Here is a 27,213-nt window from a genome sequence, read left to right on the forward strand (position 1 = left end):
ACCTAACCATCATCTCATTATTACTAGCATTATCAGCAGTAATTAAGATAATCTTCTCAGAAATTTGAAGCTCATCAAATAGTAAGTAAATAGCACTCGCTAGATTTTCACCACTATGATGCCCCTTAAGCACTATGAATTCAAGTATCTTTTCTTGGTACTAGAAATCCTTAGTCAGCCAATGACCAATGACCCCAAGAATGCTAAAGCCATTTAGACTACTCCAACAATTAGACATGTTCATTGGGTTGGGTAAACCCATACCCAACCCAACCCAACCCACAATGGGCTGGGTATGGGTCAGAAATTTTACCCAAAACCCATATGGGTTGGGTATGGGTTTGAAGTAAAACCCACACCCAGCCCATAAACCCATCTTTTTGCCAAGACTTTTATTTCACGTGATATTTGTCACCTAGTTAGTACTAGATTGAGGCAAAAATTAGGCACTAAGGCACTAATTACCCTAATTTAGTTTAGGTTGAGGCGAAAATCAGGCATTAAGGCATCAAAAATACCCATATGGGACCCATACCCAACCCATACCCACGTGGGTTGGGTTGGGTATGGGTATGGGTTTACCTTACCCCTGATGGGTTGGGTATGGGTATGAATTTTGACCCATACCCAACCCATGCACATGTCTACCAACAATCTAGAGATAAAGCGATTGTACGGCATGTTAAGGATAGGGAATCCTTTAGCTGGGCACGAGACTTATTAAAGGCTTGAACCGCATGTGATTAGACATGTGCATGGGTTGGGTATGGGTCAAAATTCATACCCATACCCAACCCATCAGGGGTAAGGTAAACCCATACCCATACCCAACCCAACCCACGTGGGTATGGGTTGGGTATGGGTCCCATATGGGTATTTTTGATGCCTTAATGCCTGATTTTCGCCTCAACCTAAACTAAATTAGGGTAATTAGTGCCTTAGTGCCTAATTTTTGCCTCAATCTAGTACTAACTAGGTGACAAATATCACGTGAAATAAAAGTCTTGGCAAAAAGATGGGTTTATGGGCTGGGTGTGGGTTTTACTTCAAACCCATACCCAACCCATATGGGTTTTGGGTAAAATTTCTGACCCATACCCAGCCCATTGTGGGTTGGGTTGGGTTGGGTATGGGTTTACCCAACCCAATGAACATGTCTACATGTGATCGAAGACCTTGTCGAGTTCGGAAAGGTAGTTTCCTGGTCTTTGTGGGCCCTTCAACTAGTCGCTGGAAGAACGGGTTCTCAATAAAGGTCCAGGGTAGGTTTTCGGTTGAGATGAGACCTGAATAAAGAGAATGATAGATTAGTAAAGATGATCATTAAAAGTATTTAAGTCATGCCATAGTAAAATAGCCATACCAAGAATCTCAGATATAGCTGGTTCATCAGCCCTTTTCAAATAGCTCATCATACTATTTCTAGCCTCAGGTTTTGGTGGTATGATCCCATGGGTGGAAAGATGACTAATAAGGTTGCTTGTACCCCCTTGTTATATACTCTCAGAGGTACTCCACGGACAGAATGTCCCATCAGGCATAGCCATAACACAAGTAATATCGTTATCAAGGTGCTTGACTTTCCCTGATTTCTTCACAACCCATTGCCTCTGAACTTGAGTCATCTTAAAGTATGACCAGCACCAGGAACTCGAAGTCTTTTTTGGGTTTGGGGTAAGAAATCCTGAGGTTTTTGGTGTCTGGGAAAGAGAGAAAGGGGAAGGAGATACTGATGGTATCGATTCAATAGAAGGATATAATGGAGAAGAGAGAGAAGGTAGAAAAGGCTCTTGAGAAAGGGATTCTTGGCTTTTAATAGGCGTTGTCAGTTCGTTTTGAGATGGATCTTCAAGAGCATCGAATCCATTTTCAAGAATATTATAGGAACCAGTTGGCGCAGTCCCATTACCACGAGTCACTCGTCTATTTGACTCCATATCCATGAAATATAATAAGAGAAGAATGATAGTTTATACTAGGGTAGAAGAAAATTGTCTAGCGATATTATAATCACATGATATCGTATGATAATTGGCAGATATATCTGCCATTTTTTGGATGGCAGATGCAGATGGCGGAGATGACTGATATCTGCCATTTTATCTGCTATACCAAAAAGGGGTGGCAGAGTTGGCAGATGGCAGATACTATCTGCCATCTGCCTAACATCCCTACTTGTCTTACTTGCAGCTACACATAAATCCCCTAATAGGATTAGATTGGCGAGCACTCTACCATGACGAGGCAAAGGCTATTCAAATCGTAATACCATGCGCCCTTCCGAGACTGATCCGTCTCTCATCAGTGATATCATCTCATTGATATCATCCAGCTTGAAAAGTTTGGTGTTGATTTGGGGAAAGATGCGCTGGCGCAGCGAGTAATCAAGGCAACGTTGCACCCCAGCCTGACCCGGTAGTCTCGATCCGATGACACTACAAACCACGTAAGTTCCTTGATTAATCTTCCTCAGCAGCATGTATGATGTCCTTTGCTCACCTGTAGCACCTCGCTGATAGATGGAAAGCTTGTATCTGGATTGGATTTTTGGGAAGCCCCAAAACCATGATTCTCCCTAGTGCCCCAACGCAGTAAAAGGCAGTCTGGTATGCTATCGCCGCCCCAGTGCATACGATGACTACATCTGCCCCATAATGCCCATTTCTCAGGGCCTCGATCCGCTCTTGGACCCCTCTGAACCCTAATCCCGTCTTATTTATCGTCTGTATCCCAGGATTAGATCGCGCCACAGCCCTCAGCTGCTCCTCTCTCACGTCCACCGCGATCACCCTCACTCCCATTGCCGAAGCATACTGCACTGCCAATTGCCCGACCCCGCCCACCCCAATGATAGCCAGGGTCTCCCCGCGGGCAAGTTTCGCCCGCTCGAATGCATCCCAAACTGATACCCCCGCGCAGAAGATGGGCGATAAACTTTCGACGCTCTGCACCAACTCTTCTTTGCTCTCAAACCCCTTAATGACCACCGCGCTGGCAGCATCCATGATGCAATACTCCGCGAAGAATCCTGGCGCAAAAACGCCCTGCATTTTCGTCTTGGCACAGAACTCGGGACCATGGTACCGGCACTCATAGCATTCCAGGCACATATCGCGATACGGGGCTGACCCGATGATCTGACCGACCTGGAAGCCAAAAGGTTCTACGCCAGGGCCGAGCATGTGGACCAAGCCCACGGCTTCGTGACCGATGATGAGCGGGAACTGTCGCTCGCCGTACGCACCGTCGACCACGCTAAGATCAGTGCCACATAGAGAGGCGGCAAGTACTTTGACGAGGATTTGTCTTAGTCCTGCTACGGGGATTGGGACGTCCTCAATCACGATTGGCTCGTGAGCCTGGTTTTGTTTTCAGCAATTGTGTCTTGATTTGAAATTCTAAAAAATGACTTGAGGTTCTGATATACCTTTCTGCATATGGCTGCTTTCATTTTTGATTCGTGTGCATCGAGATTGACTGGTAGTGATCTCTGATGAGTAGGTACATGAGTCAAGAGAGACGGGCTGTTTTTAAGTGACTGTGCAGTGAGAATTTGGGCGAATTGCCATGGTCAATGCGGACATTTCTTTGAAGAGATGTTAACCACCTACCGATACGAAGGGTCTATTATGCATGCAGTCTGCAGATATTGGAATGATTTATCTGCATGTCGTCTTGCGGGGCTGCTATCTCTCCAAAAGGAATAGATGTAGCGAATTTAGGGCTTCATCATCTCGCACTAATAGTTTTTTTCCCTCTTTCCCGATTTCTGTATTTGGGAAAGTCCTTCCCGACTAATGATAGAAGACTGTTTGTCACTGTCTGCATATTATATTACTTTCTGTAGATCCGACGAAAGTCTAGGCTTTTACCACCTATGTAATTTATCAGGTATTTTAAATTAAAAATGAGATTTTTGTCAATATGCACAAGACAGCCGAGGTAAACAGAGCAATCACGACCAAGATCGATTCAGTGGAGCAACCTGTGCATAAAACAATACCATGGAGTACGTCGCTAGGAAGTAGTAGCACTGGTAGGTCATCTTATCCATCTCCCTCGACGAACTCACCACCAACCGCGTTGCTACTATCGTGGCAAAAACTAAGTGCAAAATGCCCAACCCGATTTTTATCAGGCGATGATCGGGACAAAGCATCATAATTCCAACAGCCAGACCGATCAAAGCTTCGACGATGAGAAATAATCCAGTGCCGGCTCGGAGGCAATTCACGGCCTTGGGCGAGAGAATCAGCGGTAATGTTCTGCGTCCATTTTCGCGATCCCCGTCTATATCCGGGAATTCCTGAACGTGAACTGTAAGGGCAAACCACAGGAAGAGCGCGAGATTCAGGAACGCGACTTCTTGAACGGCAGGGGCGGCATGGGTGATTACAGTGTCGAGCAAATTCAGCTGTATTGTCACTCCCACGGCCGTGAAAGTGTTGCACATGACCCAGTGGTTGAAACGGGGCCAAGCGTAATGAAGTGCGATCCAAACTTGCCAGATGATCAGATACCCTCCAGCTTGCAGTCCGGAAACCACACACAAGGCCGTTGGGAGCAAGCTCCAGCTGAGGATCCAGCGCTGCGATGCCTCAGCTTTGGTGAGCAGGCCCGCGGGGATAGGACGGCTGGGCTTGTTGATGACGTCTTCCTCCTCGGAGATGACTTGATTGGCAATCTCAAATACATATGCAAAGGCAAATATGGCGAGAGCAAATGGAGGAAGAAGCTGGAGGTACTCGACTGGCGTTAGCAAAGGCGATACCAGAAGGCGAGCAATAACGCATACGATAGCGTTGCCTAAATGTGCGGTTGCATTATCTTTTAGGAAGGCTGAAGTTATGATTGTCTCCATCCCCAGCCCACAGAGGAGCTTTTGGATGGGGTTGAGGATTCTGATCCTGAATTTTTTTAGAAGCCACTGGGGGTAGAGCTCAGCTAGAACGTCTTACATTATCTCGAATTGCAGATCAGGTATCACTGTGTTAGCCTATGTGAGCCGGAATTGAGAAGTCTTAAGTATATCTCACTATCCTGACTTGATTCATCCCTACGGTACAAAAAAAGGGCGATACTTATATAGGCCGATCTGCGAAAGCCAACACGACAGGAGAAACAAGAGCACGCATCAATGACTAAAGTCTATGGGGTATTACCGTACACGACCCTTTCCTCTGGGACTTGCTTATCACCCATCCGATGAACTTGCAGTATATGCAGGAAAATGGGCATGGTTTCCATGCGGTGTAACGCTGTCTATGCCTCAGCAGCTAGCAGAATGTCTATCATCGGGTAAAATCAAGGAATCCCTGCCTCTATAATACCCCAAATAGTTGATTTATCTCGATCATACCAAAAATATTAAACGTGTTGCGTGTTTAGTGGACACCAATGACTTAAGTGGTCGATAGTGCATTTCACTACTAGATTCTTTGGTGACGACATCCAACAGTCCCTGGAAGTATCTGTTGGAATGAATATCAGCTGATATATGTCAAAGGAAGTGATTTGGGACCCACTTTTCGGTGTGTATTTAAGCCAGATTACACTCTAGTTAGAAAATTCAGTTTCATTCATTTGTGGCATTTGAATGATTGGCCAGTCTGAACCAGTCGACTTGACAATATACCAAGATCATGTGATCTTGGTATGGCAGCTACTATATCTTCTTTCATCTGAGCATTTTAGAATGACACTTCACTTTTACCCAATATGCATACACCTATTATATACGTACAGAAGCGATATCAATAGCTGTCTGCTTCGGTAACAACCTAGTCAACCGACAGTATCTTATTAAGCCGAATGGGCTGCCTTTTCATATTGATACAGGACCGCCCTTCACAAAATTATCATTATTTACAAGACAATTTCAACTATCCATCAAAGATGGCCCTCCCCTCCTGCCTAGAGCAGGGACTGCGAGCTGCCCTTGAGAAACGCCGCCATGAGGGTCAGTATTGGGGTCTGCCATTACATAATGAGCAGAAAAATTGCATCGACTTCAATACCAATGACAGCCTATCTCTCGTAACTTCTGGTGCACTGCGCACAGAACTGCTCCAAGAACTAAGTAAAAATCTTGACGCAAACATTGGATCTGGTGCCTGTCGACTGAATGGTGGATCAACCGACTATATGGTCGATCTGGAGAAGATGCTGGCAAATGTTCACAATACCGAGGATGCTCTCAGCCAACGTTGCCATCTTCAGTACCCTCCCTCAAGTGGGCGATGCGATAGTATACGATAGTCTCGTTCATGCAAGTGTCCATGACGGGATCAAGCAATCCAGAGCATCAATTGCCAAATATTTTACCCATAATGACCTGTCCGACCTCGCCAAGCTCCTTGATGCGGTCAAAAGCGTGTCTCCGATCATCCAGACCGGCAAACGGACGGTCTTCATCGCAATTGAGTCCTTCTATAGCTTGGACGGGGATATGGCGCCCTTGGATGCCTTTATTCAAGTCGCCCAGAAGTCTCTGCCGCAGGGGAACTATGTCTTCACAATTGATGAGGCGCACTCGAATGGAGTGGTTGGGCTGAATGGGGCCGGGTTCGTATCTGCCTTAGGCTTGGAGAAGCATTTTACCCTGCGACTCCAAACCTGTGGGAAAGCGCTGGGCTCGGTTGGTGGTGCGTGATTTTCTGTCCATCACAAAATTGATTCTGACAGAATTTTTTCTCTCTAGCAATCGTCCTCTGCAGCCCTCTTGTGAAAGAAATGTTCATCAACTATGCAAGGAACTTCATCTACACCACCGCTCCACCGCTCCTGAACCTGGTCACCGTCAAATCGGCGTATAAAATACTGGCCAGTGCAGATGGTCAACAGGTGTGTACATTCAACCCATGGCTTTCCGAATCTATTTTTCTGCTGACGAGCCTCTCATAAAGAGAATAGAACGACTGCAGCATAACATCAGATATTTCTTTGAGACCCTACATCAACACCCCGATTGGCCAACTGTGGCGGAGTCCGGTCGTATTCGCCTTCGTCTGGCTCTCAACTGGCAGAAGGCCCCATTCTTGACGCCCATTGTGCCGCTCATCACCAAGCCGGAGCGCTGTCTTGCGTTGAAAGGCTTCCTGGAGCAACAAGGGTTTGCGACCATTGCTTTGCAGCATCCTATTGTGTCTCGTTCGGGGGAGCGTGTGCGTGTGGTGATTCATGCTCACAATACGCAAGCTGAGATAAACTCTCTGGTGGATGCTATCATGCAGTGGGGAAAAGAGGAGGAGACGTCCATTTCCGGATCTCGGAAACGTGCTGCTCAGCCTATGCTATAAGGTGGTTGATAGAGTAGTGTGGCTATCTGGGTTCGCTTTCTCGCTATATAAAAAGACATATTCAAATCTATTTATTCACAACAAACAAGCTTATCTATCTTTGAAAATTTTCCGTGTCTTACTTTATTCTCACTTTACTTTCCACTTTCACTTTACTGCTATTCTTACTTCACTCTCTAATATCCTCATATTCTCTGGGAGCCTTATTCATATATAGAGAGCTTATGGTTCCTGACCAGAATTCTTTTCATCATCTCTCTGGTATCATCTCCGTGCTTGCCTTAGGGGGGGGGGGATCCTGGAAGACTTGGTCTCTCGTATTATGTGCTCTTTATGTCCCGATTTCTCTTACTTCGGTCTTTCAACTGAGCTGGTTGCTATAGGATCTGAAAGCCCCAACCTCGCGAACCATGTGAAAATCATATCCCCTCAATTCGGATCTAATCCAGCCTGATGGCTCAATATTTTTGCTCACACTTATAAGCAGCCCATATGGAAATTTCAGTTTTCATGAACCTGGGTTTCAGCTTGCTCTCTTTCCAGTTTCTTCATCCGGTCTTTCTTTCTGACTCCTCGCGGTGGATTCTTCGGATGGCCACCATATATTCTCCGAGATTGATGACCCGAAATGCCAATAATTGTTGCAGCGTCTTCTCGAGAAAGATCCCAACCTATCTAGATACCACAATAGAGCCCGTTCTATGTTTGATCTTCGAGTAAGTCACCGCTTGAATGATGGTTTCAATATTTGTTCCAATTAACAGGCTCAATGATAAATGAAAGCTTGAAGCAATAAAGGGCGACGAAGCAAGTTGAACAAGTCAAGGAGATCGAAAAGGTCGTCGGTTGTCCCGTGCCAATTGAAGTGTGGGGAATGCTTCTTAGGTGTATCCTATACTCCCATTGGACAGGTCGCGTCTCGAAACCTGCAGTCTACTCAGCCCTCATCGGAGCCATGAGAAGGAATACTGTCCTAGCAAGAGCGAGTTCAAGAAACACTGGCGTCAGACAAACATATAAACAAACAGCGAAGCTCTTGACATGATGATTCTAGACTTTGGCTCAATTTCTGTCGTTTTAACAACGTCTTCAGTTTGTCTTGAGGGCTGTGTAGATATTTTAGGTACACATCCATCTTTTGTAGATTGAGGAAGTCGCTGAGATTAAATTCCCTTGGGTTAGTAGCTTCAGTATCGCCGTATCCAGGTTCCTCGCAGGACTCCTTGCCAGGGGTTCCGATTGGGAATTGAAGCGACCCTAGCTCTGGAGTCTCAATTGAATCCCAAACCCTCGAAGCCAAATTTTTCTGATTCTCGACGGAACTAGTTTCTTGAAGACTTCAATTAGTTTATTCAATAAGATTGATAGTGGACCGCATACCGTAGCTCTTGTTAGCTTTTTGGATTTCTCATTTCACCATGATCAGAGGTAAGATCGATGATGGATGAATATGGATTTAGATAGTTGGTTAAATTACAAACTCAGGAAACTGTGATGTGGACTTTCAAAATAGAAGATACGAGGAGACAAAGGTTTATATATCAATTTTAAAGAATAACGTACTTAGTGCTATTTATTTTACAATGTTGCGATGGATCTCGCAGATCTTGTTAAGAATTGACCCGCAATATGACTCACGATATTCTCGATGAGAAAACTTTTCTCTTTGATCTCTGCATGGAGGAGCCTTCCATATGGAAATCGTTTCGCAATTTCCGATTTTGCTACCTACCTTCAGAGGAACTGTTACCAGATGCTGGACAGAGTATATAGTAGGGACTTTGCCTCTTCGTTGATTCGCGCTACACGGGTCGATTTCTATCCCTAATTTTAAATTCAATTCGAAGATGATCCCTTCTAGCCAAGGAACGCATGAAATCAGACAGGGTTAGTGTTTCATTTTTCATAGAGTGAACGATTTTAAACCAAGATTATCTTTTACGAATTACTAAGTCTCATCAAATATAATAGTCTAAATTGAGACTTAAACAGAACACTTGGCCGGATGGTGTAGTTGGTTATCACGTATCGTTAACACCGATAAGGTCCTGGGATCGAGCCCCAGTCTGGTCACTTTTTTGTGGTTTTTTTTTCTGTCTTCGAAAAAGATTTCGTGCTTGGTTTCGCTCAGCGCAAACTACAAGCTCTAAGCTCCTTTTAGCATTGATATAAGAGTTTTAATGATATCTTATGTCTCTAGTTCAGTATTTCTTCGAATACACTTTCGGATTGGATCAGAGTTTTTGATTGGGAAGTAGCCGGGTTGGAAAACGGGGAAATCCACCGTAGGCCAAGGCCACATATACTTCGTCTTTTTGGATGGATCAATACTAATAGGATTTACTTACTTCTTGAGTTGTAAATTAAATTCATTCTTTACTAGACGTGATGATTCATTGAGGTCTTTCAATTATAACAGGTCGGCGTTCTGTCTACCGGCCTAGGGCTACAAAGCTCTAAGGCTCATGAAAATTCTATAGCGCGAAAATTAATTGATTCTATAGCTTCGAGAAATTAAAAACACTGAACAGGCACAAAAACACGACAAAAAAGAAACAAGACTCCCGCATTTGCGTATGGACAAGGGAAAACTTCGTCAAGAAAAAACCTTGTCTATAATCAAAATATGCCAATTATAGACTCAAGTCAAGTAGACTTCTTTCGATGATTTCCTGGAGATGACGTGCTTCTTCACGACGGTGGCTAACTTGCGGAGATTCTGCTGCCATTCGAGGCAAGTCATCAACCTCGTATCCACTTACAAGGACGGGATCAAAAACCTTCGGAAGCTTTGCAAGTATATGGCGTTAGATGACCTGACGGCAAATATTGACGACAAAAGTCTTCATAGCGACCTGCAATAAGTTTAGAAGAGAAATATGTGAATTGAAAAAGAAAGACTAGCTTTGTAGTCAAGAATTAATTAAAAAATAGTTAGATAAGTAGAATTTTAAATTAATCATATTTATGAACGATAAAAAGTTTGCCGGTCCATAAACAATTGTGGCTAATAAATTCATTCTGTATATTAGAGGGAGGCATGAAGCGGCAAAAATACCGTTTCTTTTCAGTACTGAATTGATTTTGCTTTATAATAAAATACAATACGTCGTGTTTATATTCTAATCAAGTGAATTTTCGAGCTCCAAGTTCTCCCCATATCAATATAATCAATGTTCAAGTTGTAAGAGGATATGGTGATGTCACCACAGATGAATGGTACTCGTAAATCCAAACCATTTCTTCCTCTGCCGAGTCCTGCGCTGAGAAATCCTCTTCACCTTCCTTGTAGATCCATTTACAGGCAGGTTTACTTCCACCAAGAGACTCGATAGTCCCGGCGATACATGAATCAAGAGCATAATTCTCGCCATTATTCCACATTGCTATTGTACCCCATCGGGCGGTATCAACAACAACATCAATATCTGCTGAAACGTCACACTTTGACAGCATGTCGGTAATGTCGGTTTTGATGTTGTCTGCCTCTGGCCAACTTATACCCCACATAGCAAAGATAAACTCATAATACTTGGAACCGTATTTGTCCAAAGTCGTATCTTCGTTTTCAACAACATATTTCGCACAATACTCAGTCACAGTGGGTACAGTGACTGTTGTTTTTGTTGTTGTTGTTTTTGATGTGGAAGTTGTCGATATCGATGTCGTTGTGGTGTAGAGACCGGCTGTGAGAGAGGAGATCTCGGCAGAGTAAAGAGATGAAAATTCCCTGGAGATAGTTGAGGCAAGTGCCTGGAGGCTTGCGATGGGTTCCGTTGTGGCATCCAATACCCCACTGGTCTCGGCGAAAGCTGTGTAAGTTCCAATGGCAATGCCAGCCGTGAGAGTGGTAGAGCTCTCAGTGCTTCTGCTTTCAGTTTCGGTTTCGGTTGTTGTGGTAGCACTTTCGGTGATGGTGGTGAGCTTGTCATCTACGGTCTTGGTTGTTATGTAGGCACTTTCTGTAACAGTAGTCTTGCGAACACTGGTGTCATCATCATCATCACTACCACCGCCGCCGCCTCCACTACCGCCACTAATCTCAATGTTGAGGCCTGGAGGACAAAGCTTGCAGCCACCGTAGCAGTTCCTTGTACCTAAATATTTAGTCCGTAACATTATTCTAGAGCTATTGTCTGTCAATACGATATTTGGGTGGGTGTCATAAACATACAACCTGAGCCGGTGTGCTCATTAGATGAAGTCGGCTTAGGGCCCCAGCTCTTAGAGTTGGAAGCAGATTTCACCGTGGTTTTGACGGTGTTCAAAGTTGGATCGGGTGCCTTATCTGAAGTTGTCGGGTACGCATAGGGTGTCACAGTCGACGTCTGCGGAGGCTGGGTGGTCCCGCCGGTGACATGTGTGGTTTTTCCCCATACGCCAGTCCACGAAGTCGTGCTGTAGGTCACGTTTCCAGAGGAGTATGTGAGCCCTGGCATGACACTTGTGGTGCCGCCAATGATGGTAGTGTTTCCTCCGACCGTTCTACTCAGATTAGCTTTTGGTTTTCTAGGGTAGAGAGTAGAATTCAGGTATGGAACTCACGGGGTCCAAGTGATAGCCGTTGGCGTTGGTACAATCGAGCTAGTCTGCAGGACAGCTGTCTGACCGCCAGTAATCTGCTGATTCCAGACGTTGATGTAGTCAGTTTTCACTGTATCGCCACGTTAGCATTTTGGTTGCGCATGAGGGTACGATCCGAAGGCTAACATGATACGTACCAGGATTAAGGTTGATCACGTATGGGATTAGGACACTGTTGTAATAATGGAAGGTAGTTTTGCTTCCATCAGCCAAGAAGGTAGTGGATGTTCCCTTGGAACTGTAAGTGACATGAGTGCTCCATGGGTCGAAAGAAATGGTAGCGTTTGTTGTCAGAGGTAGAGGAGGCATGACCATCACACAAGGAGGTGCACAGGTAACGGCAGGACTTGCCTCTCCTCAAACTTCAGGATCGATCGTAATTGTTGCTTCAGCCCCTGCACTTGCGGAAGCAGAAGCCTCTGCGATTTCGTTGTCCACAAACTCCGAGAGGTCAATGGCTCAATCGACTGTACCGGCAAAATTCCAGCTCTCATAATATGAGGCACGCTTAGTCTTGGTCTCATTAGTCATATAACCAACCCATTGGGTGTCATTATAGACGATGAAGTCTGTCACATTTCCATCCGAGTAGGACTGTGAGTTGGAGTTTGTCAGAAGGATCTGGTTGATCTCTGCATTTGAAATGTATCCAGCAGTCTCGGTATATTCACCTGCTTCTCCTGCAGCATTCCACGTGCAACTGGCATATAGCAGCCCTCCTCGGACATCTCGAATGAACGACCATAGCTGGCAACTCCTGCCATGATTTGGCTGGTTCCAATTCCACTCTTAGTCAACATAGCCAGAGCCCATTCGGTCTCTGTCATATTGATGTGGGAGAAGGGGCAGTCACCGGCTGTACAACCCTCATCGGCCCATTCATTTCCCTTATCCCAAATTCCATGCAGATCGTAGGTCATGTAATTGATGAAGTCCACAGCCTCTGATATTTCAGCAATAGGGAAGTTCTGGAGATACCAGTATGAAGCTGGAGCGGTAACCGTCAGAAGTTTATCACTGGGAAGTGCTTCTCGCATAGCTTTAAGGAATGCAAGATAGTTGTCTCCCTCATCGTCGCTTCCAGCTGGAATACCGTCAATATCTGTCTCGCCTGGATACTCCCAATCAAAATCCACACCGTCGAGGCCGGTCTCATTGACATAGGCGACCACATTTGTCACCAAAGTAGACCGATACGTAGCAGAAGTACCCTCACGGAAGATCATATAGGTATCCACGCCGGTAGAGAAATCCCAGCCACCAAAGGACATCATACGCTTCACATTCTTAAGGTCCATGAATTCTGATAGCTGACTCTCATACCCATAACATTGATCTCGAAATCGGTAGTGATGTTGCCAAAGGCAAACATAACATGAGTATATTGAGATGTGTCGATCGAGACAGCGTCCATCTGTAGACATGGGCGCTCAAGACTGCTCGGTTCCCAGTAGCCGACCTTAGAGAATGAAGAAGGAGAAACCGCCCAGTTGGTGATTGTGGTTCCGCAATTAGAAATACATCCATTCGTTCCATTTGCCGCTGTTCCAGGGTTGTTATCTGCAGCGAAAGTACGATTGCAGTAGACTGGTGTAATACCGCACTGACCATACGAATCGCAACAGGCATTCAATGGACAAGGGTTATAGCTCTCCCAGTCACCCGAATCGGTGCTGTTGAAAATAGTGCCCGGAACCTGAGGTCCACAATCGGCATTGGCAATCGATTCTGGATAGGGAGGATTGCCCGAAGACAAACACATAGACTGGCCAGCTTGTAGCTCGCTACACCCATACCAGGCCCATGTTGCGTTGTTGTAGGTCTCAATTTCGGCTTCGGTGAGACTGTATGTACTTGCCAGACTCGAGCAGCTGTCTCCTGACTGTACACTATACGTGTAGCAGGTGCCATTTAAATAAGCAGATAGTGCCAAGTCGGGTAATGAGCCGGAGGAACAGCACACGTACTGACCCACAGTGAGTGTTGAGCAGAGATCTGATGCAGTATTGTAATCGTAGAACTCTGTGAATGTGATTCCGCATTCGGTGACCAGCGATGAACAACTGTCCCCAGATACGACTTGAACATATGAGCATGTATCAGTTCTGCGTTTGTGGGTGTGAGAAGCATGATGGCCATGCAATCCACGCGATATCCGGGAACGAGTTGAAATGGTTCCATTTGCCTGGTTGGCGCCAACCTGGAAGGTAAGAGAGGTACCGACGAATGTCTTCGAATCAAAGCTAGACAAACATCCTCCCTTGTGCCAGGTTTTGACATATTCTTGAACTGTTGGAATATCCCCATTCAGATCAACCGCTATGCCGATCGTTGTATTGGCACTGGCACCACAGTACTGAATTGCACCAGCGCTGTACTTTGAGGCAGAAAGAAAGTTTTGTAGTTCTTGAATGGCAGATTCGACATTGGCAGCCTGTTGGAGGCTCTCTCCCAGGTAAATTCCAGCGGCCACTTGATTAGAGTAGCCGAAAAGTTCAGGTTTTTCAGGATTGCCAATCAAATAAGTCTTCAATGCCTCCAGAAGCTCAGAGTAATCGGCGTCTGCGGATGTAGAAGAAACTGGGCCCCAACCGCCCACCTAGTATTTGACGGCCGCTGAGGATGTGGACGAGGTTGTTTTGACAGTCGACGAGCTTTGCAGTTTCTCGAGATCACCAGAGGCGCAGACACGGAGGGTGGAATGCGAAGATGGGTCTTCCAAATCATTGAAAATGTTGAAATCAACCAGCATAGTCTGATTACACCGAGTGACTTGAGGGACACTATGAAAAGCGAACCAGTCACCTGGGTTGTAACTAGCGCAGGTGTCTGGACAAATTGCTGGTCGTCCAACGCGAGCCGCAAGGGTATGACCAGCAAAGGCACTGAGTGCCAGAATGCTGGTCGTAGCTCCCTATAAAGAGTACATTGGCACTGGTTTTATGGTGGCCTTGAGAGAGGATGCAATGATTAAATCACCATTCGCAGAGGAAGTCCTTCACAGACAGAAGTCAACAAAAGGAATGAACAAATAAATGGATAAAGGTAATGGATACTTTTGATATATCCGAAGTCGGACAAAGAATGATTTTACCTCCAAAGGAAAGGCAGGCCTGCTTCCAGGCTCTTATAGAGAATCGACTCGGATGGATATTGGAGGACGGAAATCTTGTAATTAAATTATTACGCGATCCGTAAATATTCCAATGCCAAGACGCTAAGCCTGATATATCCATCACATGATCGAGGTTTTCCTCAGTTGATTCCCCCCATGCCTTACCCCCCGGTTGGGCGAAGATCGGTTCGTCTTCAGTGCTCCTGGAAGGTGCGCCCTAAGTGGGTCCGTAATACTGAAGGCTATGGCGCCCAGGGGAGTTTCTATGGCGAATCAAAAAAGAAAGGTAAACACTAACGCCTAGGCATAACACATTCAGCCTACCAGAACTCTCCACGCATAAGCATCATTTGACCTGAGTCACGTCGGAAAATCCAAAACATTTATAGAAACCCAACTCGAAAAACCATAAGGGAAGTAGTAATAAAACCCTAGCCGCCTCACTTGTCCAAGTGAGGCAGACGTCGTGGAAAGCGGGATTTGAGCCTCTTATAATTTCCAAATATTATATAACAATCATAGGTCTTTCGTGTGGTGGTTTTCTTTTCTTTTCTTTTCTTCTTCGTTTTTTTTGGACTTTTCGTCTCCATGTCGACTTGGCTCGTGTAAATCATCTTATACCCAGGCATCCTCTAACGCTGCACAATATTCTCTTTAAGATCTGAAATTCATTCTCCGACTTGATTAACTCTCGTAGGTTACAGGGCAGATCTTTTCCTTCTGGATCATCTATAAATATTAATATAGCGGACTGACTGTTTGTGATCAAAGACTGAGAAAGCCGCAGGGCTACCAAGATGCCTAACAGTGAAGAAGAATATGATACGCCCAGGAAACAGTCCAAGGTCGTCTCGATACTTGTGTCAATTGTGCGATTACTGCAACTTGGCTTCGGCGTTACAGTAATAGGCCTATACGGCAAAGACGTCCACAGCGATCTTCAAGATAAGCATATGTGGGAGCCTAAATGGGGCTTCGCCTTAGTTCTCGGCACCCTGGCAGCGAGCACTGCTATGATACATCTAATCTTCAGCTGTTGCGCTCATCGGAAGGGGTCATCCCCTTATCCAAATTGGAGAGTGCCCTCGATTATATGGGAATTTGGCTTATCTGCTTTGTGGTTGGCTCTATTCGGTATATTCACCACAATGTACCTCTCGGCAAAAGTATCGGACCCGGGATCTGACTTAGGGGATTCGTCAAAGATCCACCGGATGCGTGCTGCGGCCTGGATTGATCTGGTGAACGTTTTTCTATGGGCCTACACTACATCGGCGGCTTTTTTGTCTTACAGGAACACCACTCTTACCCATGAACAATGGGTCTCTTCATATCCTTCTCAATCCACTCCACCTGTCCACCCTAGTTTGAGCCGCTCACGCAGTGTGGATTCGCATGCTACTTCTATCGCCTTGGCTGAACAGTTTTGGGCCGAAATCGGAGTGGCCGACATCCAAAGTCCAGCTCTTACCTCTCAACGTCATCACAGACACTCAGATCGCAGCTCTGGGCACTATTCAGAATACAGTCAACCAGAAACTGCTTATTCGCCCCAGATGGCCACACACCCACCGGCCTTGACGATGCTCTGGCAAGTTTTTGAAACTGAAAGGGACAACCAAGATCCGACTTGTACTATCTGCCGGGAGGATGTGGACTTACGGGCTTTTGTCAAGCTACTGTCTTGTGGTCACTGGTTTCATCCGAGCTGCATTTCTCAGTGGTTAAACGACAACTCTACTTGTCCTATTTGTCGTGAGCATGTTCATTAATGCCGTGGAAATTTTTTAGGGTCAGATGATGTGCCCTAGGTTATTTTAGCGCTTGTATATCAGATAATAATCCCCTTTTTATATGATATTTGTAACATTAGAGGTAGAAATTAGCCCGCATTCGGCGTACTTATACCTAAATTGTCGCTCGCTTGGCGATATTCGAATATCTTGACTGAGAACGGTGAGCTCCAACGAACCGCTACTCAACACCGTAGAAAATCCACCGGGTGTAGTGGATGCTACGATACTGAATATTGCGATTGTTGTGAAGTCTGCTTTTTCATTGATGAAAGAACTAGCTACTTATAGTATATGGGTGCCCCTCTGCTCTGGACGAATGTCAACATTCGTCCGAGACAGAAGAGACGGTGAAGACGGGACATTACTGTCGCGAATGCACATCGCTCAAGGGTGTCGTTTGCGATGAATGCATATCGTTCAAGGATGCCGTGATATACTAATCCAGTTCCGGAGTCGCTGTCTCGGCAGAAGCTTTTTCGGCCGAAATACTTTCCGTCTGTTGATGGCCTTGTTTCTCGGCTGTCGCAACATAAATCTTCTCTATTTTAAACAATTTCTTAGCCACCTGTACAATTAGTGAACAGTGATGCGAACCCCGAGCAAAAAGGCATTCTGGGAAGTTATGAACATGATGACTAGATGATTCTCGCGTCGAACAAAGTTTCTTTTTCTTTTCGTTCGACTTCCTAGCATGGCGTTCTCCGCTCATAAGTTGTGGTGACTTTATTCTCAGCAGAGGACAATTTGCATAGCATTGCGTATTCTTTCTAATTTTACAGACCCTACGACCCTTCAGGTTGTTTCATGATGTTTTAGTCCTTTATCATCATTCCATGGACATTTCAACTTCACTGCGTGACTTTGACTTTGATTTTTTCGCCTTGATTTATACATACTCATCCTTAGAGATGTTAGTCCGCAAGTTTCCGCACATTTTGACCCTTGCGGATGCGGATCTTGACAAAAGTTGCGGATAGTTCCGCAAGTTATGTCAAAGGACCGATTCCCAATTTAGCTTAGTGCATTATTAGTCAGATTCCTTGGTTTAGTATAAGAACACCCGGTCCCCAGGACCCCTTTCCCTTAGTTAATTCTTCTTGTTTACCAATCGGATCTTTACAGTATACAAATTCCTGCATTCATCCCGTAACACCTACCACATCAGAGATTTAAGTCTTAGACCAAATTACCTAACCTGGAGGATGTTAGAGAAATGATAGAGTTTTAGGCTTCAACTGCCTTGCATCAGGGATCTAGACTGAATCTGACTGAACTTGAGAGGGGATTTAGGCGGTTCAACAGCTTAAATTGGCCCTAAAAACAGGCCAGCTTGCATCTATGAGAGGGTGAAAGCTGAAGGGGTGTCAAAGGACCGATTCCAAGTTTAGTTTAGTGCATTATTAGTCAGCTCTAATACATTCTTTACTGCAGCAAATTTTACTGCAGCGAATACACACACACATATTTTGACTACTCTGTTCCTATTTGCTCGCACGAATCCACTATACAGGTCCCATTTGACAGTGGTTTAGGCTTGATTCGGCCTAGTTTGGTGTGGTTTGTCGGGTTTGCATTCAGAACACAGCTCGGCCCGAGCCGGCCGTCCGGAATACATCTCGGTGGAGTGGCGAGCGTGTTTTGAATTCCCTGTTGCAGCGCCGTGGACCGCAAAGTACCTCTTTTGTGTTCAGGCTTAGCTGGAACAAAATATAAAGCAATTCTTGCTGTGAAAATGCAATATAACGTTATTGTCTATATCCTTACTATGGCGTAGTCCGCAGACTCTGTTCGTGCAAGACTAATGGCTGGTTCATATGTTGGTTCGCCAGTAGGGATGGATCGGGCGAGTTCGGCTACATCTGCGCTTACGCGCCATGCCATTGTTTCGTCTGACTCAAATAGCGTTCCTATCCGGGTGCGACGGCTGATGGTGTAAGATTCCTGGGATTCGTTGACTGCTTCGACGAAAGGGAAAGATTGGTCAACGAGATGGGTGTAAAAGGATACTACTGGGTTCCGCCCTTCGAAAATGAAGCCGCGTGGTGGTAGCGGCTCGTTGCATCTTACTGGAATTTTGGCGTATGAGTGGGGGGGTATGACGACTTTTTCATTTGCATAGACGGCTCGCTCATGATGATGGTTTGGCTTAGCATGTATATGAATTGGCACTGTTATGCCCATGCAGCTCGAAATGCGCGCAGTTTTAGCGTCAAAGTCGAGACGGAAGCCCTCTTTGCCCATAACATCCATACCGATAAGTAGTAAAGCTTTAAGGTCGGACACCAGGTGTGCCTCGACGTCTAACTTGGCGATGTTGTCGGTTCCGCGGAGGAATAGCTGCAAATCGATGTAGCCTTCGGAGATATGCTTAGAGCCTATACCAGAAACTGCTACTGGCTTACAGGTGCGAATAGGGACGCCAAGTGATTTTGCGAGAGCGGCGTCAATGATTGTCATTTTGCAGCCTGTATCTAGGCACGCGACGATTTGTGAATTCGCATTTTGTATGCCAATGATTGTAGAGGCGAATTTCCATGAACGATAGCCTTCCCCTGGTGGTAGGTCTGTTCGTGGACGTGTAGAAGATATAGTGGGTAAATGGGTATTCTCGCTGGAACTATCTATGGTATAAAATGCATGGGTAATGGAAGCGTCGATATGATGTGGTTTGCAGAGTAGTAGATGAGCATGGAGTTTGTTATTAGATATAAATGAAGAGAGGCAGTGTAAACAAATATAAGGGGAGCCTGGTTGCGGATCAGGAGCTGCGACGTACGCTTCCGCTATGTACGTCGGTTCGCGAAATCCGCTGCGGCGTGAGCGCCGTGAGCGCTATAGTCCTCATCGTAGTAAGGGTCGTTCTCCTCAGGGTAAGCAAGATATGCGTCTGCTGTTTCGACACCTCCGAGGCCGTCTTCTGCCATCAGCCAAGCGTCTTCGTCGGGGGCGTCGTCTGGTACCTCTGTCATATAGGCAGTGGGGCGTCGATTCTTCTATTCGGGCTTTGTCGAAGCTGAGGATGTCGCGCCGGTGCCATTATTTCGGGGCCAGGGTGTTGCGGCCAGGAGCTTTTGTCCTCGTGTATTCGTTGTTGAGGTGGAAGTATCAGCGCTTTTGGTTTGTTGCTGTCCTTGATGGATCTGCTTTTGTTGAGCAACGTATTGGTCGCGAGGCAACCAGGGGCGGTTAGGCTATTAATGTTGGGTTTGAGGCGTGAAACGACTTAGTCTTTTAGCCTCTAGGCTATGCCGCGCAGATTAGCTGCTGTACGTAAAGTCAGGGTGTATTATACTAAATACTGAATACAATCCTATTCTCCTATCATTTACATATTTGAATATATTGATCACATAGCTATATCTATAATAATGGTAGAGATATCAGTGGTTGAAGTAATTATATATATTTAGGGTGGGTGGGGCTAAATCCCGACTGTCCGAAAATTTATTTTCCATAACGTAAGTACTAGTAGTAGAAGTAGTTTACACTAGTAGTAGTAGTATGCAAACACAACGGAGTCATTTTCTTTCTCTACTAAACACAACTACTTACTAAAATAACCACAAATGCCGACCTAAGCGATATTGGAGGGGCAATAAAGGAATATATCGGAAATTAAAGATTAAAAAATTGTAAAAAATATAAATGAAATAAAATCATCGATGAAGGGGGGAGAAAGGCTCCGAGTCGTCTTTCTCTCTTTTGCATAAAGAGGCCCCTCGGTTATTCGTACAGAATATTATAATCACATCGAATTGACATTTGAGAAGTCCCATTTTCGCCAACTCACCCTCCGCTACCATGCTGGGACTAAGGGCGATATTTTCTTGGTTTACCTTATGCTTGGTAGGTAGCAATGTTGCAGCAGTCACTATTGATGAATTATTCAGCACCCCAGCCAATTCTGCAACTGCCTATGGGACCTGCAGTAACAACCTAACGAGGTTGAACGAATATGCTTCGGACTTCACAACACTTTGTACCCAGCTGGACAATGCAGTTCAACTGGCTAAGACACCAGGGCAAACACAGGCGAAACTCGTCGCACGTCAGCTCTTTACTGCTTGGTTTGGCATTCAATTCAACACCGATGGATCCGTCAAGTCTGGAAGTGAGACTGCGTGGAGGGTTGTTGAAGGTAAGTCATCCATGGAGATTACTAGTACTCAAATGAGACAACTGCTTGACCAAATATCACGTCTGCAATCTCTAGTCTCGCTCAGTGGAGATTATCAGGCTCACACCTTTCCTGCAAACCTATTTTATAATGACTTCGGATACTTGCATTATTGGGATGATGTTGTACTCAATTCTCAAGGAGTTGAAATGGATCCAGATTTCACCATCGAAGACGTCTACATGGACTGGGTTGCAACCTTACCATCTGGTCAGCTACCATATTGGGTTCCCTCGATCAGCAAGTATTATATGATGTCCACCGGGACATTCAGGGGCAATGGAGGTACTGACTTATGCGGCCCTGGTGGATTGGAGGGACTTAACTCGTTTGGTAGTCCTTTGAGTACAACGGTTATGTGGTCAAACGCTCAGTCGCAAGATTATTGGGTTGTTCGAGAGGCCATTTCGGATTTTGTTTTAATCTGCGCTAATGTGTTGGCTGACGGTGTAGCTAGCGCTTACTCGTATGGCTATACTACACTGAGTGATATTCCCCTTTTTGCCGTGAGTAGCACTGCCCCAATCCAACTTCACAAAGTGAGGCCTAGATCCGCTGTATTGCTCCACGAAATCCTGCACATGGTGAGCAGGTGGGATGGGTCTGGGGCAACTGCGCAAAGCGGAGCAACTATGATTCTGGATTATAAGTGTGAGTACCATTTGATTATTTACCCTGTTCCCTCGCGGCCTTGCACAAATACTGATCCGAGTCCTCCACTCATTACAGACGACATGGTAGACTGTCTCTCGTTCGCGATACAACCTCAACAAGTGACTATGAATGGTCAAACTGTGACAGCATATGCTTATCTTAATACCGAAAACTATGTCTATTTTGCGTTGGCTTGGTGGTACTATAATAGAAGAACGGATTGGCAAAGCACGACCCCGGCCACCTTCTATGCTGGATACCTCCAGGAATGGACCGGTTTCTAGATAAGGTCTAGATACGATCTCTGGGAGGTGTTGATGATACAGCTTCAATTGAAAACTGGGGAATTGCCAGTGGTGCTTCAATGGATAAAATATTCAAATGTTGTGTACTACGAGTATCATTCTCTCTGCTACTAGCGGACAAATTGATCATATTTGAAATTGCAATTATATTTTCGATGACTACAAAAGTCTATAAACGGAAATTCTGAATAGATACAGCTTGGAATCCATTTACTTAAAATTGCTTTTCAACTTTTTTTCGCCCCTTTGCTGATCTAGTGTGGGCTGTCGGCTATAGTACTAGTAGAGCTAGAAATTGAAGCTAGACCCAGTTCGGCTGCATTACTTGAGCCCACGACGCCATTAAATTCCAAGGTTACCTGATTTACCCCTCATCGCAGTTCAAGTTGCAGATCCACACTAGTCTACTGGCACATGGCCACTCGGGCTGAAGAGAGGATTTTCGGTACGGCTTTATATCGGTACCGGGTGAACAAATTCCCCTCCTGCCATTCTCATTCTCTCATTCTCATTCAAACAATCCTTCGCGCTCTACGTGATCGCAACTACAACGTGACCAATATTGCATGACTTAAAGTTGCCCAACAGGCGCAATATGTCAATCACAAACCTGCCTTTGGAGTTGTTGACTCATATCTGTGAGGATCTGGGACCTAAAGATTGGGGCGCGTTCCGGACCACTTGCCGCCAAATCCACGACAACACACTGGAAGCCTATACAACGCGATATTTTAGAAAAATCACCCTTCTTCTCACATGTGAAGGGCTTGACCGGCTGGAGCAGATTGCAACCAGTAAAACTCTTTGCAGCTCGGTCGAAGAAATTTGGATCATCCCAAACTTGTTGGAACCTTGGGCACAATTGGACAAGGCTACTTTTACAAAGGTAGATCCTGGGAGACATTTAGTGAAATGTCAGCGCCTTCCAACAACAGAAGAATCGAATGATATGAAGGTTGAGCTTGAAGCTCTATTTGCTGTCTTCGACACTATAATGAAAGAACACAATAAGATTCTCCAATACTCGGGTCTCTTTAACAGGCTTGAAAAATGCCTACCGCACCTCAAAAACGCTGTTAACCTTGGCTTACGGTCATACCCGACACGTTTCCTACTTAAACATGCAAGTCATACTGACTTCACCTGCATGGGATTGCGTGAATTTAAGAGCCAGTTCAAATACCAGGACTTTCCATCGCTTAACCAGACTATGCCATACATGCCTTATGGTTTAGCATTCTCACAAATTCTCAACGCCATAATCAAATCTAGTCGGAAAGTCCAAGCTCTTCACACATGTAGCCATGTCTATTGCGGTATGAAATTGGAACATATTCAACTATCAGAGGCCCAGCATCAACAGCTTCTTCCACTCTTAAAGGGTCTGACGACTCTCCATATGTGTATCCGCCTTAAAGATCACAAACAAGAATTTTTCGATGAAGGCACCTTCAATCGTCTCCTTAAAATTCTGTTCACAGTTTCATCGACACTAAAGACCCTGACTTTTGCCCAATGGAGTCCTATAGAAGAATTATCTCCTCTCTACTTCAAGGATCTCGCTCAGAAAGTTCAATTTTCCCAGCTAGAGAAACTCAATCTCCATTCAATTGAGGTGACAGTGGATAGCCTCGAAGAGTTTCTGCGGACAGCAGCCCCAACCTTGAAACGACTAAGTATCAGGTTGGTTAGTCTGGTTGATGGGATAACATCTGCACCAGCCCTAGGACCCCTAACGGAAAACAGTCAAAGTTGGGTCTCTTCATTGTCCACTGAGGTCAAGACTGAGATACAGGGGCTCTGGCGGCGTGTTTCCAAATTTTTGGCAGATCATCTCAAGTTGCAATACATCGAAATGTCCGAGCTTGGGTATCGAGGAAGATTGATTTTATTGAAAGATCCCTTGTTTATGGAACGCGGGCAGCCGGGCGCAATGCCTTCTCCTGGCCTGAACCCCTCAGATTTCTATTTTGACTCTGAGAAGGCGAGTGTACTTTTCAAGGAATGGGTCACGCAGCTTCAGATAGAGATGTGGCATCGGGTAACCTTTGGAGGCCCTAAGCTCCCAGGTACCAGCAACATGCGCCAAGTACAAGTACGCCCGGGAATAAGTAATATCGCTGCTTCGGTATGTGTGTATCCGAAACTAAACTAATATACAAGAGTTCGGATTTAGAGTTATGTCGTTTTATACATGTAACCAGGTAAACTAAATCTGGAGCTATGATTATAGTGATCTCCCGCTCTCCTTTAGGAGTAAGTATAATACTCCTAGTCCCCTAAGCTCTTCGGCTATTAGGCTATATAGTTCTCCTCGGCCGCCCCAGAGTCGCACTCGGCTTTCGACGACTTATACTATGTCTGGATAGCTAGAACTCTGTATCACATAGGCTATGAATAGTGAAACATCGTTGTATTGGTACTGATTGCCCGGCTGTATGGCATTTTTTAGCCGGAATATTCCCATATATAATATTCCGAGGCGAATTTTCTCCAGCTGCTGCTATCTTTCACAATCGATGATGAGATTGTAAAGATGAACGAGCGAACGTGGCTGCAGTAAGCTTAGAGCCTTGTGAGGGAAGGGGGTTCGCTGGATGGTTAATTCTGAGACACTAGTTTTCTCTCCACTAGTAGTAAAAAGCGATTCACGGCTGCTCTATAGATCTTGAACAATTTGAGGAACTTGAAGCTGCTGAGACGAGCGTGTGATAGCTTTTTTGACGGAAGACTGACGAGAGCCACGGACTTTATTGGGTATGTGTTTGTATATGTTCTTTGATATCTTGATCGTGTCCTGCCCAACATGAGAGATCATATCTGTAATGCATTGCCCGACAACATTTGACCTACCGCATCATTCCAGAATTGGTTCTGGTCCAATTTGTCTTTTCCTTCTCTTTCTACCCTATTGCAAGCAGAGAGAATTGGGTTCGCTAGCATTTTGCTCTCTGTGATGCCCATAGTGTTGTTTTTGGAGCTTATGTTAGGTATGAGAACAAGTCATTGGGGTATCTACAGAAGTTCCGACGGGGCGGAGGGGATGGTGCGACAGATGGTCTGCTGATTCATGGACTAGCGCCCCATTGGTTTGCAGTCAGTCCAGTGCGGAGAAGGAATTAAAGAAGAAAAAAAGAAAAAAGAAGGGAGTTTTACTTTCCGAGAAATAGTGAGACTCAAAACCTAATAGAGTCCCATAAAGGTGCTTTGACTCCTTACCATATGACAAACTTTGAATATTATGCAGGAGCACAGCTAGCATGATTTATTGGTGGGTCGCATGGAAAGATTGAGAGGCTTTACCTCATTGGGGATAGCTTTTCTGCGCAGAAGACCTAGCTCGAATGAGGAATAGCTTAGTTAGACTAAAATGACATGAGACTCACGCCCCTGCATTCCTGTTAAGTTGACATTTTCACCTACGGAGGCCATCTAATTTCGAATATTAACCGAGTCAGGTATATGCTTCAAAGTCAAATATAGATGGCCTCGCTGACACCTGAAAGTGACCTACACAAGTCTTTGCAAGGTCAATCCAAGCGTACATGTTACTCGCTATCTAGCTGCAACCATCTGATATTATACAGATATACGTGGCCTATGAACAAAATGACGAAGGTAGATTGCCAGTCTAAACGATAATTTCTTAGGCAAGCTATCACAGTACTAGCACTCCGAATCTGCAATCCTTCATCAGTTCAGTACAAGATGGGGTAGAGCAGAAAGTCATGCGAGATCTTGAATTCCTGAAAAGAGACTTTCTCTTTTGTCATTCCCTGGTATGATTGATGAACTATCTCTCAAACTGCATGAGCGCTTGGCTGTCTAAGGAAAGCGCTCAATTCCTTAGATGGTACACCTGATGACTCAAAATGCTAAGTGATAGCTGGTGGCTTCAACATAGTTGGGCGGCTGAGAGTCTCGACTAGTGTGCAGGCTGTGGCGGACAGAAGTGCGTCATCAACCTGATCACATTCCTTTAGGCACTGGCAAGCCTGTTGAACCTTCGCGCGTCTGGGCCGAGCGATTTCTGGGGAAGAGCTGACCATTGCGGGCCAGCTTGATGTGGGTGAAGGTAGTAGGATTGATCGAGTAGTAAGACAACACTCGATAAAGCCTGCTTATATTAATTAGGAAATTGGTTGAGAAAAACTGGACCTTAAACAACGCTTACAACCTGTAGTTGGGATTCGACCTAGAATATCTCGATTGGGTGCTGTATCAAACTGTTTCCATACTTTGCTATGATGACGGCTAGTCCATGAATGCTGTTGTTGCATTAGACGCCACCAACTACAACTGGGACCAGTCGGAAAAGAGGAAAGAAGAGAACCATCAGCGAGAAGACTACTCAATGAAGAGTTAGAAATACGCGATATTAGCAATTTGAGAATATGGGAGAAGGCATACACAATTCTCCTAGAATCAGGATCTATTGTCAAAAGATAATCGGACCTACCACCCAGCTCCTCAGCGTTCCGAAAGAGGGGATAGCTTAAATCCCTTATCTCAATTTCCAACCTTGTCTGAACAAACGAAGTTGTTCCTGTGACTATTTCCAGGTGGCTCTGAGGACTAGAAAAAAGATCTCGCCATGTAGAAGCCTTGATAAGGTCAAGACTGCCAGTGCTTCTCGGAAAGAGAAGTATCACAATTTCGTGATGACGCTTCCGGACCGCAAGTTGGAGCGGGTTTCATGGCCTTTGTCAAGCTTATCAGGAAGAGCATTTTCTTCAAGAATATTAGTAATAACAGACGTAGCGCCTACCTCTACTGCAAGATGGAGCGGTGTTCGCCCCTCGCTACTACCTTGAGCGTTAATGTCCGCGCCATTCTGAAGAAGTAGCTGGAGAATCTTTGTGTATCCCCTGGATGCCGCCGCCTGAAGAGCGTTCCTATAGTAGCCTCCTAGTGCGTTGACATCCGTGCTTTTTTGAAGAAGTAGCTGTACAATCTCTGTGTGGCCTTTAAATGACGCCGCCCGGAGAGAGTTCCCATACCAGCCTCCTAGTGCGCTGACGTCCGCGCCATTTTGAAGAAGTAGTTGTACAATGTCTGTGTTTCCTTCGAATGCTGCCGCCTGGAGAGCGCTCCCATACTCGCCGCCTTGTATATTGACGTCCGCACCATTCTGAAGAAGTAGCTGTACAATATCTGTGTTTCCTCTAGATGCCGCATCCAGAAGAACGCTTCCATCCTGGTCTCCATTGATGTCCACGCCTTCATCAACAATCTGTTGCACACTCTCATTCCTTCCCGTATATATAGAGTTGCAGGGTTCCAT

General features: G+C 45.3%; 11 protein-coding genes across 11 annotated transcripts; 4 read left to right on the top strand and 7 right to left on the bottom strand.

Moving 5' to 3' along the window:
- Positions 1 to 2,495: 2,495 nt before the first annotated feature.
- Positions 2,496 to 3,569, bottom strand: N7495_008293 (uncharacterized protein; the record flags this gene model as incomplete). Its single annotated transcript, XM_057210944.1, has 2 exons — positions 2,496 to 3,350; positions 3,540 to 3,569. The coding sequence occupies 2 exons, from the start codon at positions 3,567 to 3,569 to the stop codon at positions 2,496 to 2,498; spliced, it is 885 nt and encodes a 294-aa protein (XP_057060487.1).
- Positions 3,570 to 3,955: 386 nt separating this feature from the next.
- Positions 3,956 to 4,861, bottom strand: N7495_008294 (uncharacterized protein; the record flags this gene model as incomplete). The annotated part of the gene is made up of 1 exon (XM_057210945.1): positions 3,956 to 4,861. The coding sequence occupies one exon, from the start codon at positions 4,859 to 4,861 to the stop codon at positions 3,956 to 3,958; it is 906 nt and encodes a 301-aa protein (XP_057060488.1).
- A 1,034-nt stretch (positions 4,862 to 5,895) lies between these two features.
- On the top strand, positions 5,896 to 7,298 carry N7495_008295 (aminotransferase class I/II-fold pyridoxal phosphate-dependent enzyme; the record flags this gene model as incomplete). Its single annotated transcript, XM_057210946.1, has 4 exons — positions 5,896 to 6,205; positions 6,234 to 6,644; positions 6,701 to 6,843; positions 6,906 to 7,298. The coding sequence occupies 4 exons, from the start codon at positions 5,896 to 5,898 to the stop codon at positions 7,296 to 7,298; spliced, it is 1,257 nt and encodes a 418-aa protein (XP_057060489.1).
- A 3,177-nt stretch (positions 7,299 to 10,475) lies between these two features.
- Positions 10,476 to 11,417, bottom strand: N7495_008296 (uncharacterized protein; the record flags this gene model as incomplete). Its single annotated transcript, XM_057210947.1, has 1 exon — positions 10,476 to 11,417. The coding sequence occupies one exon, from the start codon at positions 11,415 to 11,417 to the stop codon at positions 10,476 to 10,478; it is 942 nt and encodes a 313-aa protein (XP_057060490.1).
- A 20-nt stretch (positions 11,418 to 11,437) lies between these two features.
- Positions 11,438 to 12,191, bottom strand: N7495_008297 (uncharacterized protein; the record flags this gene model as incomplete). The annotated part of the gene is made up of 3 exons (XM_057210948.1): positions 11,438 to 11,783; positions 11,844 to 11,952; positions 12,020 to 12,191. 3 exons carry the CDS (start codon positions 12,189 to 12,191, stop codon positions 11,438 to 11,440), a joined length of 627 nt encoding a protein of 208 aa, XP_057060491.1.
- Positions 12,192 to 12,493: 302 nt separating this feature from the next.
- N7495_008298 (glycoside hydrolase) lies at positions 12,494 to 14,634 on the bottom strand (the record flags this gene model as incomplete). The annotated part of the gene is made up of 3 exons (XM_057210949.1): positions 12,494 to 13,159; positions 13,213 to 14,481; positions 14,527 to 14,634. 3 exons carry the CDS (start codon positions 14,632 to 14,634, stop codon positions 12,494 to 12,496), a joined length of 2,043 nt encoding a protein of 680 aa, XP_057060492.1.
- Positions 14,635 to 15,794: 1,160 nt separating this feature from the next.
- On the top strand, positions 15,795 to 16,769 carry N7495_008299 (uncharacterized protein; the record flags this gene model as incomplete). The annotated part of the gene is made up of 1 exon (XM_057210950.1): positions 15,795 to 16,769. The coding sequence occupies one exon, from the start codon at positions 15,795 to 15,797 to the stop codon at positions 16,767 to 16,769; it is 975 nt and encodes a 324-aa protein (XP_057060493.1).
- A 1,788-nt stretch (positions 16,770 to 18,557) lies between these two features.
- N7495_008300 (uncharacterized protein) lies at positions 18,558 to 19,762 on the bottom strand (the record flags this gene model as incomplete). The annotated part of the gene is made up of 2 exons (XM_057210951.1): positions 18,558 to 19,540; positions 19,585 to 19,762. Coding segments are annotated over 2 exons (1,161 nt in total), but the record flags the coding sequence as incomplete, so codon positions are not given.
- An 832-nt stretch (positions 19,763 to 20,594) lies between these two features.
- N7495_008301 (uncharacterized protein) lies at positions 20,595 to 21,908 on the top strand (the record flags this gene model as incomplete). Its single annotated transcript, XM_057210952.1, has 1 exon — positions 20,595 to 21,908. The coding sequence occupies one exon, from the start codon at positions 20,595 to 20,597 to the stop codon at positions 21,906 to 21,908; it is 1,314 nt and encodes a 437-aa protein (XP_057060495.1).
- Positions 21,909 to 22,524: 616 nt separating this feature from the next.
- Positions 22,525 to 24,084, top strand: N7495_008302 (uncharacterized protein; the record flags this gene model as incomplete). Its single annotated transcript, XM_057210953.1, has 1 exon — positions 22,525 to 24,084. One exon carries the CDS (start codon positions 22,525 to 22,527, stop codon positions 24,082 to 24,084), a length of 1,560 nt encoding a protein of 519 aa, XP_057060496.1.
- A 2,493-nt stretch (positions 24,085 to 26,577) lies between these two features.
- N7495_008303 (ankyrin repeat domain-containing protein) lies at positions 26,578 to 27,213 on the bottom strand (the record flags this gene model as incomplete). The annotated part of the gene is made up of 1 exon (XM_057210954.1): positions 26,578 to 27,213. The coding sequence occupies one exon, from the start codon at positions 27,211 to 27,213 to the stop codon at positions 26,578 to 26,580; it is 636 nt and encodes a 211-aa protein (XP_057060497.1).

This window comes from Penicillium taxi, assembly GCF_028828555.1.
Source record: "Penicillium taxi strain IBT 34144 chromosome Unknown utg000005l_segment0_segment0, whole genome shotgun sequence".
Lineage (NCBI taxonomy): Eukaryota > Fungi > Ascomycota > Eurotiomycetes > Eurotiales > Aspergillaceae > Penicillium > Penicillium taxi.